General features: G+C 47.1%; 1 protein-coding gene across 1 annotated transcript; it reads right to left on the bottom strand.

Annotated features, from left to right (window-relative positions):
- Positions 1-300: 300 nt before the first annotated feature.
- On the bottom strand, positions 301-15,933 carry LOC144285596 (cytochrome P450 2B11). The gene is made up of 9 exons (XM_077850851.1): positions 15,721-15,933; positions 11,821-11,983; positions 11,525-11,674; positions 9,743-9,903; positions 8,114-8,290; positions 7,494-7,635; positions 4,908-5,095; positions 4,599-4,740; positions 301-1,639 (listed from the first exon to the last, which is right to left on the bottom strand). The coding sequence occupies exons 1-9, from the start codon at positions 15,889-15,891 to the stop codon at positions 1,449-1,451; spliced, it is 1,485 nt and encodes a 494-aa protein (XP_077706977.1). The 5' UTR covers positions 15,892-15,933; the 3' UTR covers positions 301-1,448.
- Between the last annotated feature and the right edge of the window lie 40 nt (positions 15,934-15,973).

The raw sequence follows: 15,973 nt of genomic DNA, 5'->3' as shown, positions 1-15,973 counted from the left end.
TTCTCCCTCTGTCTATGTCTCTGCCTCTTTCTGTGTCTCTCATGAATAACTAAATAAAATCTAAAAAAGAAAAAAGAAAGAAAAGGAAAGGAAAAAGACAAGGTCTGATGGGGGAAGGCTAACTCCATGTTGGGTGCATTTGGGGTTGCCTGATTTATCCATCCATCCAACCATCCATCCATCCATCCATTCATTCCTCAGCAAATATTTTGCTTTTTCAGAGCTGGCATTGTAGTGAAGAAGTTCTTACCTCCCAGAAAGATCCCTAGTGACCTGACAATAAATGGGTCTCACACAAAATGGCATGGCTCACCACCTGACCAGGGGATGTCAGGCTTTTGATGTTTATTTGAGTTTCAGAGAATTGAAGGGCACTGTAAAGAAACCAGTTTAGGCACTAGATTAGAATCATGGGCCTGGAGCCCATGGGCCAAGGAGCCAAGGAGCCCTTTGCACAGAGGGAAGCAGTAAGGAGAGTCAGTAAGAATGAGGACAGTAGGGTACAGCAATGGTCTACAATGTGGATGAATCTCAAAAATATTATCCTGAGTGAAAGAAGCCAGACACAACAGAGCACATATTGTATGATTCCATTTACATAAGATACATAGAATAGGCAAAGCCACAGAGACTGGAAGCAGATTGGTGTTTGCCAGGGGCTGAGGGGGAAGGGAAATGGAGAGTGACTGTTACTGGGTAAGGGGTTTTCTTCTTGAGTGATGAAAATGTTTGGAACTCGATAGTGGTGGTGGTTGTACAACATTGCGAATGAACTCAATGCCACTAAATTATACACTTTAAAACACTTGTTTTATGTGATGTGAATTTTACTATAATTTAAAAATATAATGGGGGGTTGTGGTTAGGTGAAGAATTTGAGTTTGAGAACCAGGGAGACAGAGTGTGAATCTTGCTCCTCCACTCCCAGCCATATGATCTGGGAAAACTGATGCCAGTGCCTGGCCTTTGTTTACTCGTCTGTAAAACACAATCACTGTAGCCATCCCATGGGACTACTGGAAGGAAGATTCAAGTGAGCTCACATAGGCACAGATCATGGAGCACAAATGGTTGCTCAGTGGAGGTGGTGGTTGTTCTGAGGATGGGAGGAGTCACTGGGGGAAGCTGTGGTTTGGGAGGCAGAAATGCAGAGAGCACCTGAGTCAAATCTCCCCTTAATCCCCAGCTTCTAGCTCTACACCACATATGTAACTTTATTGACAAAGGAAAGAAACACACCCCCATGAGCCTTTACAAGAGCTGCAGAATGATGGGGTGAGATGAGATGGCAGAGAGGAATTTCCCAGGGAGGCAGCAATCAAGGAGGGGAAGGACACTGGCTGGAAGTGGGTCTTTCAGTGGCAGGAAGACCCAGAGAGAGGCAAGCAGCTGTTCTCTGAAGTAGTGGACATATTTCATGATCCTGGAATCCTTTGACCCCCCTTCCCTCAGCACCCTCCACGAGACAGAAAGCTGATCTGGTACACTGGGGGCAATTTGCCCACACCTATCTCCTGGGGTGTGAGGTCAATGTCCTCAGGGGCCATGGGGCTGGCCACAGAGAAGTTCTGGAGGATGGTGGTGAAGAAGAGGAATAATTCCATGCGGGCGATGCCTTCACCAAGACAAATGCGCTTCCCTGTGGGCACAGAAGATCATCATTGTGGGCACTCAGCTGATGTACATCCTTTGCCCTGTCACATCCCAAACCCATATATCTGTGTCCATTGCAACACATTTGTCTGGGATTGCCCTTTGACCTGAAATTCAGGGTGGACTTTTAGGGAGTTCCCAGGCTCTCTGAAACCAGGTGCAAACATTTGGGTGGATTGGCCTTGCACATTATACCAGGAGAGTCTCTAGTTTCTGTTAAAAGGGTTTCTAGAGGATTCAGTGGCCCCTCAGAGAATGTGTGTGTGTGTCTGTGTGTCTGTCTGTCTGCCTCCACATGTGTAGGTGTGTGCACATTTCTGACAACATTTTTAATGTCTTTCATTTCTAACGTGGGGAGAATGGTACCCATCAACTAGGGCTATCATGACGTTAAAGAAATTAGTATTTGTAAAAATTCTTAGACTAGTACCTGCCCTGTACTAAGGATACTGTAGGTGGTTGTTGCTTTGTGTTTCTTTCTAGGTGTGTGTGGTGGGGAATGTGTGTGTGTGTGTGTGTGTGTGTGTGTGTGTGTGTGGTAGGGAATATGTGCATTGGGGAGCAGTATGTATGTGGAAGGGAAGGCATGTGTGTGTTTGGGAGTGTGTGTGTGTGTTTGTGTCAGGGAGTGTGTTATGGTCGGGAGTGTGGGGGGAAGTGCGTATATGTGTGGTAGGGAATGTGAGTGTGTGGTAGGGAGTGTGCATGTGGGGGAATGTGCATGTTTGTGGCAGGGAGTGTGTGGGTAGTTGGGGGTAGTCGGGGGGTAGTGTGTGTGTGGTAGGGAATGTGGGGGGTAGTGAGAGGGTCTGTGTGTGGTAGGAGTGTGTTTGTTTGTGGTTGGAGTGTGCATGTGGGGGAGAGTTGTGTGGTGGGAAGTTGTGTGGTGGATATTGTGGGTGTGTGGGGATTATGTGTGTGGTGAAGAGAATGCGTGTGTTGAGAAGTGTGCATGTGGGGGCGGAGTTGTGTGGTGCAGAGTGTGATTGTGTGGTGGGGAGTGTGTGGAGTGTGTGTGTGTGGTGAGGAGAACGGGTGGTGAGAAGTGTGCATGTGGGGGGGAGTCGTATGGTGGGTTTTGTGAGTGTGGTGGGGAGTGTTTATGGGGGTGTATGTGGCACTGTGTGATTGTCTCTCTGAGTTGTCGTCTGAACTCAGTGTGGGAGCCATGGGCTTCAAGAGTTTTGGGGAAAAATCAAACTGCACATGAAGTGGGAGTCTATGGCCTCGGGCTGACTCCAGAGGTGTGAAAGCCCCCAGTAGGTTACAGAGCTTGGGCTTGTCGAGAAATGAGGACACAGGGCATGGAAACCTCAGGCAGAGATGCTGAAAGCCTGCTCCTTTACTTCAATGGCTCTTAATCTGCAGGCTGGCCACCTTGGAAAGACCATTCCAGACATTTCCTAGACCTTCCATTGGGCTTGTGTGGAGGTTTCTTGAAGAGGGGGGGGAGTGTATTCCATATCTTTTTTGGCACATCAGAAGTGAGGACATAGGAACTTAGGAAAACTCAGGGCAGGGCTAGGTCCTGCAACTCGTTCTGTCACCCAGTTCTTTCCAGAACAGCCTGGCCCTACTCTCTCCCTCTCACCCTGTCTTCCTCATCCCTGGGGCTGTCTATTGTGGGACTCCTTTGCTATCCTTTTGGCTCTAACATCTTTTTAGGCTCAGTTTGCCTTTCTTTCCCCCCATGGCGAGCTTGCCTCAGACTTCTGCTCTGTCTCTATCTCCTATCTGACTTCTGTCTCCCTCATCTTTTGCCCACATTCTTCAATCTTAAACTCGCTGTCTCTGTCCATTTGATTCTGATTCCACTTGAAACTCTCTCTCTCTCCCTCCTTTTCTGTCTCCCTCTCCTCTTTCTCACTCTATCGTCTCATGCTCACTCTGTCTCTGTCACTATGTCCCCCGTCACTGTCTCCCTCTGTGTCTCTCTGTTTCTCACTCACTCCTTCCTTCTTTGTCTGTCTGTCTCTGTCCTTTTCTTTCTCTATATCTCTGCCTTGATTCCAGGGTCCTCTTCTCTCCCAAAGGATGAGGAACCCGGGCATTGGGGTTTTCTCTGCATGAGGCCAAAGTGTGGAGAGTTGGGGATAGAGACAAGTAAGAGCACATCAAGACACTCTCTAGCCCCCAGTGCCAGCAGGATAAATGCAACTACCTCCCAGCTTTCAAGGCCCTCCAGCTGAGCGATTCATCCTTGACCCCCTCTATAATCTATACTCCAGGCTCTCTGGGCTCATCTAGCGTCTCAAATCTGCCATGCTGTCTCCACCCTCAGGTTTTGACCTTGCTCTGCCTGGACCACTCTTTCTAGTGGCCAATTGATATTTATCCTTGATCTCTTAGCTTTGAAGCCAGTACATCAGGGAAGCTTTTTTCATGAACCACTAAGAGTAGTCAGTCCTTCCTATGTTGCATCTCCAAAGCCCCTTTTAGAGCATCTATCACAATTAGGATTAATTATAATAATAATCACCACTTCTATGAGCACTTACTTTGTTCCAAACAGTCCTAATCACATGGCAAGCATTAATTAATTTAATTAGGTACATTATTGTGGCCAAATGACAAATGCCCATTTTCCCTGCTGGATGATAAATTTCCCAGGGCAGAAACCATGTCTCCATGAGACTTGTCCAGTGCATTATCTTCAGCCTCCAATAGAGTACTGAGCTCAGAGTAGTGCTCCCGGATATTTCATGCCAAGGTATAGAGAGGTTAAAATACTTTCCCATGGTCCAACTTACCAAGATGTGCCTTTGGAACATGATCTTACTTCTTAAACCCCCCTGGGTTGTAATGAAGATGGAGCAGATTAAAGCAGGTAAAGCAACTGGCACATACTAAATGCTCCATAAGCAAAGATCTCTCCTGGATTGTCTCAAGGAGGGGGTGGCATCTGCACTATGGTATCTGGGAAAGGGAGTGTGGGCCTGGCTTACCTATGGAGAAGGGGATAAATGCTTCATTCTTCTTCAGTGCTCCATTGGCATCCAGAAAGTGGTCAGGGTTGAAGACATCTGGTTTTTCAAAGTAATGGGGATCATTGAGAGCAGAGTGCAGGATGGGAAATACTTCAGTGCCCTAAGGGAGGGTCACATGGTCAGAAGATATTGCCATTCCCTTCCTCAACCCATTTGATTAAAAAACAAAATCAATAACAAACAAACAATAACAACAGGTCAAGTACAGAGATTAAGAGCACCCAGACTGGCCACATAGGAGAGATGTGGGAGCCCAGTTGGCCTCACCTTGGGAATAATGTACCCTCTGAAGCAAATATCTTTGGTGACCATATGGGGCACGCCAATGGGGAGAAGGTCCCCAAATCTCTGAATCTCGTGGATGACTGCATCAGTGTATGGCATTTTGGCTCGGTCATCAAGGGAAGGAAGACGGTGTGGGCCAATCACCTGGTCAATCTCCTTGTAGATTCTCTCTGCATAGATGAGTGGGACCAGGGAATCTCATTTTTAAATTTTATTTATTTTTATTTAAATTCAATTAATTCATAGAGTGTATATTAGTATCAGAGGTAGAGTTCAGTGAATTGTCAGTCTATATAACACCCAGTGCTCATTCATCATGTGCCCTCCTTTATGTCCATCACTCCATTACCCCATCCCCCCATCCATCTCCCCTCCAGGACCCTCATTTTATTTCCTAGGGTTAAGAGTTTCTTATGGTTTGTATCCCTCTCTGATTTCATCTTGTTTTATTTTTCCCTCCCTTCCCCATGATCTTCTGTTTTGTTTCTTAAATTTCACATATGAGTGAGATCATATGATAATTGCCTTTCTCTGACTGACTTATTTCACTCAGCATAATACCATCTAGGGGAACTTCATTTTAAAAAGACATTTCAGGGACGCCTGGGTGGCTAGGCGGTTGAGCGTCTGCCTTTGGCTCAGGGCATCGAGTCCCATGTGTCAGGCTCCCTGCTTGGAGCCTGCTTCTCCCTCTGCCTGTGTCTCTGCTTCTCTCTCTCTCGCTCATGAATAAATAAATAAAATCTTTAAAAAAATAAAAAGACATTTTAGCAGGGATACTGCTTTCTATGGACGAATGAGTCAGGAACAATATATATAATATAATAAAGGATTAGGTCATTGACACCCCTCAGAGCCACCAGCCTGGGGTAGGGGAATGAGGAGGAAGCAAGAATTCTCACCTTTTGAAATCTAATGAATGTTACAAATTCTCCCCCATGGGCGCACACATATACACATCACAATTTTGTATAGAATTTCAGATTAAGAAATGAAGACTATAAGCTTGTCAAAATTCTCCCTCTAAAAAGAGTAGAAAATGAACTAATAATTATTATTGTTTGTATTATTGATGACACACTGTGCTAGGTCCTCAGGAATATAACAATGAATAGATCAACAGATTAACCCACCAACAACTGGATAAATAAATGAAAACATAAAGCAATCAACTAATGATTTATGAGTGGAAGAACATTAATGAATGGATGTATGTATCACTCAATGTAGGAATTAATGAATCATTAATCATTAATTAATAAATGGCCCATAGAAAAGTACATGAACCCGATTAACCAAAAAATCCCATAAATGGATGGATGGCTAGATCTATAGAAGAATAAGTAAATAAATAAATTAGTGAAGGAATAGGTAAATATAGGAATGAATGGATGGATGGATTGAATGATATATCCATAAATTAGTGATGGATAACTGAGTGAATTAGTAAAGGAATAATAGATGGATGAAGGATGGATTGAAAGACCGATGGGAGAATTAAGGAACGAAATCTTCGGGATCCCTGGGTGGCTCAGCGGTTTGGCGCCTGCCTTTGGCCCAGGGCGCGATCCTGGAGTCCCGGAATCGAGTCCCACGTCAGGTTCCCGGCATGGAGCCTGCTCTCCCTCCTCCTGTGTCTCTGCCTCTCTCTCTCTCTATGTCTATCACGAATAAATAAATAAATAAATCTTTTTTTAAAAAAGGAATGAAATCTAGTTCATAGGACAGATGGATGCACGCACGAACAGATGAGCCGATGAATCAATGACAAATAGTTCATTCGATTAATCACTGTTTTAAAAGATCCACAGGGATCCCTGGGTGGCGCAGCGGTTTGGCGCCTGCCTTTGGCCCAGGGCGCGATCCTGGAGACCCGGGATCGAGTCCCACGTCGGGATCCCGGTGCACGGAGCTTGCTTCTCCCTCTGCTTATGTCTCTGCCTCTCTCTCTCTCTCTCTCTCTCTGTCTGTGTGACTATCATAAATAAATTAAAAAAAAAATTAAAAGATCAACAGATGAAGCAATTAATCCACATAAAGAAAAAAATTAATCCACATAAAGAATGGGAGTTGATGTCGTCGGATTAATCATTGATTAAAGAATCTGAGTACACAGGTTAATAAATAAATAAAAGGACAGACAGGTGCATGGATGGCTGGGGAGGTAGATGAGTCAGCCTGTAAACGATGGGAAGAAACAGTGGGAGAACATACTGACACACTTCACCCACCCACCCACAGGGCTGGCTTAGTGAGGGATTCATTGAAAACCTGAGTGCTACAGGTATAGGAAAGGAACTCCACCTCTCTCATTCAGGAAGCACCTCAAGCGGGTTGGGGTAACTCGGTGGCGGGCACTGAGGGGGGCACTTGACAGGATGAGCACTGGGTGTTATACTATATGTTGGCAAATCAAACTTCAATTTAAATAAATAAATAAATAAATAAATAAATAAATAAATAAATAAATAAATAAATTTTCAAAAAAAAAAAAAAAGGGAAGGACCTCAGCCCCACTTCCGCAGCCCCCAAAGGGGTCACAAATCCCCCCTGCCCCGACCCAGCCACCTGCGATGTGGGGGTATTTGAGCATGAGTAGGAATCCGTAGCGGAGCGTGGTGCTGGTGGTCTCCGTGCCGGCGAAGAAGAGCGAGAGCGCCGTGTCTATGAGGTTCCGATGGTGGAACTCGCTGCTGGGCTCGGCCTTCTCCTGGATCCGAGGGGAAGCGGGGGGCTTGGCTGCGCGCTCCTCCCTCGGGGCGCCCTCCCCTCCTCAGGGTCTCTCGCAGGGTCTGGAGCCTTCCTTTTCTGCGCCCTCTGCGCCCCCAACCGCGAATCCGTCTCCGCCTCTCTGCGCGCTGCCTGGGCTGCAATCCCTCTGCCATCCCCTGCTGTGCGCGTCCCCCTTTCGCTCCCAGCCTCTCTTGGCCTCTGTGAGTCCTGCCACCTGTTGCTGGACTTCTGTCCCGTGTCCTGCGCTTCCTGTTTTTCTCTCCCTTCCTCTGTCCTCCTTTCTCCTTTTTAACTCTTCCCCTCGTTTCCTTTCTGCCTCTCCCCTCCTCTTTCCAAGATCCCTTGGCATCCCGTGTCCTTCCCCCCCATTCCTTTCCCCTCGCCGCTGCCTTCTGCCCCCCTCCTCATCTTTTCCTCCTTCCCTGCGTCTCCCATCCCCCTCCCGCAAACCCCACTTTGTCCATGCGGATCAGGTAGGCGTCGATGAAGTCCCGCGGAGCGCTGGGGTCCAGGGTTTCCCGGTGCTTCTCCACCATGCGGGCAATGAAGGCTTTGATTTCCTGCAGGTTATTGTAGACCTGCCTGTGTGTGCCAGGAAAGTACTTCAAGAAGCTGTGGAAAAGCTCGAACATCTGCGGGAAAGAAGGGGGGCTGTGAGATCGTCCTGGGGCTGAGCTGTGGGTCCCAGTGGAGGGAGACCTCCCTGGCCCTGACACCCGGGAAGGGGTGGTGGTGGGTATCATCTCCCTGTGTCTGTCTCTCTTTTTCTGTCTCCCTTGTCTCTGTCTCTCACCCACTCACTGATTCTAGGTCTCCTTTGATCTGTTCTCCTCCCATTTATTTTTAAGATTTTATTTGTTCATGAGAGGCAGAGAGACAGGCAGAGGGAGAAGCAGGCTCCACGCAGGGAGCCCGATGTGGGACTGGATCCCAGGACTCCAGGATCAAGCCCTGAGCCGAAGGCAGGTGCTAAACCGCTGAGGCACCCAGGAATTCCCCAGAAAACTTTTTCTTAATCGCTCCTTCTAGGGATAACCATTGTTAACTCTGGTGAATCTCCTTCTAGAGTTTTCTCTTTGTGGTTTTCCATGGAAGGGGAAAAGTGAAATCACCTGTTGGGCTTCTTCCAAATACTCACCTTGGGCCCCATTCCAGATTTTTGGATCAGACTCTCCAGTAGGAGGTCATGGGAATTTGTATTTGTGACAATCCTATGCATGAATCTGACATATACTACTAGTTAAGAAACATAGTCATAGTGCTCTGAAGTTTAATTTCTTTTCTTTTCTTTCTTTCTTTTCTTTCTTTCTTTCTTTCTTTCTTTCTTTCTTTCTTCTTTCTTTCTTTCTTTCTTTCTTTCTTTCTTTCTTCTTTTTCTTCTTTTTTTTTTGAGAGAGAGAGAGGGAAGTGGGGGAGGGGCAGAAGGAGAGGGAGAGAGAATCTTAAGTAGGCTCTATGCTCAGCGTGGAGCCCAAGGGAGGACTCCATCTCACAACCGTGGGACCATGACCTGAACTGAAATCAAAGAGTTGGATGCTTAACCAACTGAGCCACCCAGGTGCCCCCGAAGTTTAATTTTCTTAACTTAATATACAATTAGGGTATTTCCAGGTTCATTGAGAAAGAGAAATCACACTATTCTGTTATAAAAGAAGAGGATATTACTTTACAACCTGAGAGACATTTAAAAGAAAGAAAAAAAAAAAAACAGAGGAAGGAGAATGGGGTAAACAAAGAAATGTCATTCCTTTTTTCATATATCCTTTGAACTGCTTCAAGTGAGGGGCTTTGCCAAAGACAGAGGTGAAGATTTTAAGAAATTGGGGACAGAAGAGTAGAGAGCTTGATATCCTGATTCATATTCTGTCCCCTTGTCTCTTCATCTCAGCCTCGTCATACTATGCTCTCTGCCCGTCTCTTGTCCCTCCCTCCTGCCACCCAGCACTCAGTGCCCCTGTCCCTCCTTGTTGTCTCTGCTCCTCTTCCAGCCTGTAGGTGCATTTCTGGGCCCCCAAAGCAGATTGCCCCTCTGCCTTGCCCCAGATGTCCACCTCATGCCCACCCTCCCACTCCCTCTCCCTGACCTGGCTGGAGAAAGAGCTGATGAGTGCGAAGGACACATAGAACAAGTTCATCAGGCGCAGGAACTCAGGGTCTTTGTAGCCAAAGCGTTTTCCAAAGACAATGGAGCAGATGATGTTGGCGGTCATGGAGTGGAAGAAGAAGGTGGGGTCCTGGAGGACTCCTAGGAGGAGGCAGCACAGGTCATGGGACACAGACTCAAACAGAGGCCTTCGGAGCATTTGGCTACTGCCCCATGTCTGTGTGTCTGCCCTCCCTCACCCAGTGGTGGTAAAGAAAGGGAGACAACAACAGCTAACAAGCACTAGCCCAGATGATGTGCCAGGCTCTATTCTAAGCACTTCATGTATTATTTCATTAAATTTCCCACCACAATCCTGGGAGGAAAGTGTTGTTCTGTTATTATTTCCATTCCACAGTTGGGCAGAGAGGTTGAGTAACTTGCCCAGTGTTACCCAGCTCCTCATCCCTGGGATTGGGATTCAGACCCAGGCAGCCCAGCTCTAGGGACTGTCCCTCTCCGGCCTCAGCTCTGACCCTGGGAGCAGGGAGTTAAGTCCCAGGGACAGAGGGATGCAGAGCAGGCGTTCAGTCAATCACCTGTGCAAAGTAAAGAACTCTGTTCTCCCTATCCCTGGCCTGTCACTCTCCCTTCATCTCTTCTTTCCACCTCCAGGGCATTCTGGTCTCCAGGGAATTGTCCTGCACTGTCTGTATACATCCTGACTATGCCCAGGAGCAACGTGTGATCAGCCTCTCTCTCTGCGGGTCTCACCTGTCCATCTTCTTTGGTCCCCATCAGAGCCTTTTCTGAGCAAGTCTGTCTGTCTGTCTAATTTTCTCTGCCTTGGTTTCTTTCTGCCTCTCCCAGGCTCTTCCAGTCTCTCTCTGTTTTGGTCCCTCCCTCTCTGTCTCTTTCTCCTTTCCTGTCTCTCCAGCTGAGTCACTCTGTATCCTCCGGTCTGCTTCTTTGTTCTCTGTCCCTAGTCCTCTACAGCTACATGTGTTTCTACCTCTGCCTCTCCCTCCCAACCTCTGCATTTATGTCCCAAAATATCTCTTATGGAAGGACCCTGTCTCATAAACACCTTTTTTTTTTTCATAAACACCTTTTTATGGAGAATCCCAAATCAGGCAGAAGTGCTTCTTTGACAGCTTGTATAGCTGTCTGAGAGTGGAATGCCCCGGCTGCCCTCCTTGCGCACTGCCAGCTCATCAGCAGTTCACCCAAGGAAAGGAAAACCCAGTTTATCATTTTCAAAGTATCTGTCATTTTCCCCTTTCTCTCTCTGCCTTCTTTTTATAAGTCCTATTTTTGTTCTTGATAGATACAATTAATCCATGAGTTGGTTTCTCTGAATTCAAGTAAACAGCATGCTAGCACCTAAAGTTTATGCCTTTGAGTTGTTCTCAACACTATACACTCTACATCTCTCTGGCTTCCTGTGTTCCTCTCCTCCCCATCACTGTCTATCCCTCTGTCTGATGGTCTCTTGGGATCATTTTCTTTTTTTATGATTTTATTTATTTACTCATGAGAGACACACACAGAGAGGCAGAGACATAGACAGAGGGAGAAGCAGGCTCCCTGCAGGGAGCCTCACGTGGGACTCGATCCCAGCACCCTGGGGTCGCGACCTGAGCCAAAGGCAGACGCTCAACCACTGAGCCACCCAGGTGCCCTTGGGATCATTTTCTATCTCTACCTCTCTTTCTCTGTCCATGGGTACCCCCTATGTCTTTCTGTTGCCATGCACCCCGCATAGCCATCACACAGGACTCACCCTCAGTTTTCCGCAGCTCTTCCACCAGACACTGAGCCTCCTCCTGAATCCGCTCCTCCACACTCCGCTTCCCCATCCCGAAGTCCCTCATGGTGGCCAGAGAGAATCGGCGAAGAGTCTTCCAGCGTTCCCCATTGGCAAAGACTACACCTGGGTGTGTAGAGAAGGCATAGGTTGCCTAGGAGACTGGAAGGAGACCCTGTGTCCCTGTGCACCCCTTATCTTCTCTTCCCAAATTCATCCTCTCCAATTCCCCTTCTCCAGCATTCCCTTCCTGCTGCCTTTGAGGCCCTTACCGTATCCCTGGAAGACTGGCTCCACTATAGCAATTTTTCCCCGGCCAGAGAAGGCCTCAGCATTGTCCACCAGGGCCTCCCGTATGGCGTCTATCCCACATAGCATGACCGTGCGTCTTGGCCCCAGGTACACCGTGAAAACATCCCCATATTTCTCTTGGAGCTGCAAAGCATATCCACACCAGGGTTACTATTAGTCCATATGCACCTATGCAGCCATACCAGTTGTTAAACCATAAAAACACTTACACATAGATTGGTCTTGTGTGAGACAAGACCCTCCAGCCCAGGGTGCCTTTCCCCTTCCCAGGACCCAGCAACTAAAGGATTAACCCGTGGCCCAGCCAGGGTCTGCATGATTGGTGCCCTAAGCAACACAGATGGTTAAATATCTCTCATTCCTACCCATACCTGTGACTCTAGCCAGATCTCCCCAGCATTGAAATTGAAGGGTCATACTTCTTGTGACCCAAGGTCAACCTGCTGTCTGCCTCCTGACTATTTCCCCTAGGGACCTACCCTGAACCACCTACCTGGTAGACAGAAAAGGGAAAACAATGGCTTCTGGGATGATCATGAAATCTGAGGAATCATAACATCAGTGCAGCCACTTGCAAAACTGCTCAGTGGTATTTATCAAAACTAAACACATGGATACTAAGTGATTCAGCATCTTCACTCCCAGATGCCTGCCCAACAAAAATGTGCACATAGGTTCACGAAAATATAAACAGTAAGATCCATGGAAGCTCAACAACACAGAGAGAGAATAAATATATAATGATATATTCATGCCATGGAGTACTATGTAACAATTACAAAGAACCTGCTCTATAGCCAACAACATGAATGAAACTCACAGGCATAGAGTTGAATGAAAGCAACCAGACACACAAGTGTCCATAATTCATAATATTATTTATTTATTTATTTATTTATTTATAAAGAGAAAGAGTGCAAGTGTGCAAGCAAGGGGGGAAGGAGAAGGAGGGGAGACAGAGGTGCAGAGGGAGAGAGAGAGAGAATCTTAAGGAAGCTCCACGCCCATTGTGGATTTGGATGCAAGGTTCAATCTTATGACCCTGAGATCATGACCTGAGCTGAAATCAAGAGTCCGATGCCCAAACAACAGAACCACCAAGGCACTCTGGTCATAATCCTATTTATATGAAGTCAAGATAGTGGGAGGGTGGTGATCGGAAGGAGATTTCTGGGGATAAACGTATTGTTATGTATCTGTATGTCAATTACATGAGTATGTTCATTTGAGAGAATTCACTGAGCTGAACACATGAGTTGTGCACTTTTAGGGTAAACCTCAATAAAAGTTGTCTTAAAATTATGAAAAGTTAAGGGGTGCCTGGGTGGCACAGTCAGTTAAGCATCAGACTCTTGATTTTGGCTCAGGTCATGATCTCAGGGTCATGAGAGTGAGCCCCAAGTCAGCTCTGGGCTGGGCATGGAGCCTGCTTAAAATTCTCTCTCTCCCCATCCTTCTGCCCCTCCTCCCACTTGTGTGAACATGCACTCTCAAATGAGTAAATAAATAAAATCTTTTTAAAAATCATTAAAAGGTTAAGTTTACTGAGAAATCTCTCATACTGATCTCTGCAAAGCCTCCCTACTGGTCTCCCCACTTCCATTCCCATTCCCCTACAATCGGTTTACCACCCACCCCACCCTACCCTGAAGCCAGAGTAGTCCCATGAAAATGTAAATTAATTAATACCCCTAATCTGCTCCAAACCCTCCAGTGGTCCCACTGCACAGAGAGTAAGATCTGAGTTCTCAGGGTGCCTGGGTGGCTCTGGAGTTGGGTGTCTGCCTTTGGCTCAGGGTCATGATCCCAGGGTCCTGGGATGGAGGCCCTCATCAGGCTCCCTGCTAAGGAATCTTCTTCTCCCTCTCCTTCTGCTGTTCCCCCTGCTGGTGCTCTCTGGCTCTCTCTCCCTCTCTCTCAAATAAATAAATAAAATCTTAAAAAAAAAAAAAAAAGATCTGAGTTATCCACCATGGCTCCGTCACTCCTCTGCTTGTCCTCTCTCTTTCCCCTTCACTCATTATTCCAATCCTGCCTTCATGTTGTCCTGAAAAAATGCCCTGCTTGCTCCTGCCTCTTCTCTTGCATCTTTCAGAGTCTCTGCTCACTAAGTGAGACAGAGCCTTTCCCTCACCATTCCATCTATAGTAGCTCCACACTTTCTAAACCTGCTTTCTTTTAATCATAGCTTTTGTCTCCCTCATATTTCCTTGTCTATCTTCTATGCTCTGTCCAAAGTCATATCATCAATGCCTAGAATATTCCAGGCACACAGAAGATGCCCAGGAAATGATATTGAATGAGCGAATAAATTAATAAATGGATCAAAGTAGCTGCCATTTAATGAGCACTTAATATACACCAGGCTCTATGAAATATGCCACCCATCCTCAACAATGTTATGAGTCATGCCTTCTTATCACTATCTCATTTTACAGAGGAAGGAACTGAAACTCAGTGAGAGTTGAATCTAGAAAACAAAATCCACATCTATTTCTCTCTAGAAAGATCTGGGAAAGTATTGGGGAACAGAGGAGGAGTGGGGCCACCCTCTCCAAGCTGTCCCATCATGACCCCCACTAGGTCATTCTCTTCCTCTCTATTCCCAAAGATGATATGATAATAGAGGATCATGGACCCCTAGGGAATCCTGGAAGGTCCATGGAAGAGATTTAGGGGGTCTGGAACTCTCAAAATTATATGCAAAAGTGTTTATGGACATTTGAAGGGGAGGGAGCCCACAGCTTAACCAAATTCTCAAGGTATTTTGTGATCCCCCCAAATATTAGGCAGTTCAGTCTAGGAGAGCATTGGAGATGAAGATATGCTATGTTGGACCTCAGTGTTCCTTCCATGCAGTCTCAGGTGTGTGACTGCAGACAAGTGTCCCTCTCGGGCTGAACCTCAGTCCATACCTCGAGGATAGGGGTAGCACCTTACCTAGCCCGCAGGGTCGTGGTGAACCAGACCTGATGAATTCCTGCAGCAATACAGATAAATTCTAGCCACGTAATTTTGAGCGAGGAAATCAAGCCCAGGAGTCTACAGGAAAGCACGGTGCCCTTGTGATGCATTGAAGACAATGAGAATTAAATAATATGTACCTGGTGCTTCCACATATGTGGGAAAATTCTCTCTGGTAAGCAAAAGCAAAGGGATGAGAAGGCCAAGATTCAGGAGTGTGGTCATCATGAGGCAAGGTGGGGGTGGGGGGACAGTGAACAGGGCAGCAAGGGGCAGCTGGAAGCTGGTGATCCAGTTCCTCTGTTAGGAAGTGGATTCATGGTGTGGATGATATTATTAAAAGATAAATGGATAATCAAACAAGAAATCATGCCAGGAAAGCTGTGATCCGGAGCCTGGTAAATCCTCCAGAGTTAGCTATTACAGCTCACTCATGGTCATTATGGCTAAGCGCTCTGTGCATGGCCTCCTGTCCTCACCCCTCCTCCTGCCAGCACTGACCTGGGCTAGTCTTTGACCTCTTCTGTTGGCAGAGGAGAGATCTATATTAGTGGTGACACCATCCCTTTTTTCTCTCTCTTTCAGTGCCCAGGTCAATCCACGGAGGGTGGCAGGCACCCAGATACTCCACAGAGGGTGGCAGAAGAATGGAGTTCTACACCATGGCTCGCACCCAGACGCCTCTTCACGCCCACTTGCTCACTGCAGGGACATGGCCCACACACTCCAACTGAGCAGAGACACCTGACTACCTGACCACCATCCAGCATGCTTCACCTCCATGCCCCTTCCTCACCCCACCCCCTAGGGTGACAAGATGCCCTCACTCCTGGTGAGTGATCCCCAAATACGGAGGCAGGGAGCAACCCTCATACCCCATCCAATGTGCATCTCACCCTGAGGAAGGATTTGAGTAAGCCTTTTCTGTCCATCTGAAGAAAGTTCCCCAAGATGGGCAGAGGACGGGGGCCTGGTGGGAGGTGGCCATAAGCCTTTGGGTGGCCCCTGGCCATCAGAAGCAAGAGCCCCGTGAGGAGAGCAAGGAGGAGAAGGACGCTGAGCTCCATGGTTTGGTCCACGTGCCTTCCTCCCAACTGCAGCCTCGAGCTGAGCCTTTTATCCGGAGCCTGCCTCCCCACCAAGTTATGT

This window comes from Canis aureus, chromosome 1 (assembly GCF_053574225.1).
Source record: "Canis aureus isolate CA01 chromosome 1, VMU_Caureus_v.1.0, whole genome shotgun sequence".
Lineage (NCBI taxonomy): Eukaryota > Metazoa > Chordata > Mammalia > Carnivora > Canidae > Canis > Canis aureus.
The sequence above is the reverse complement of the archived record's forward strand: the minus strand, read 5'-3'. Positions and strand labels throughout refer to the sequence as shown.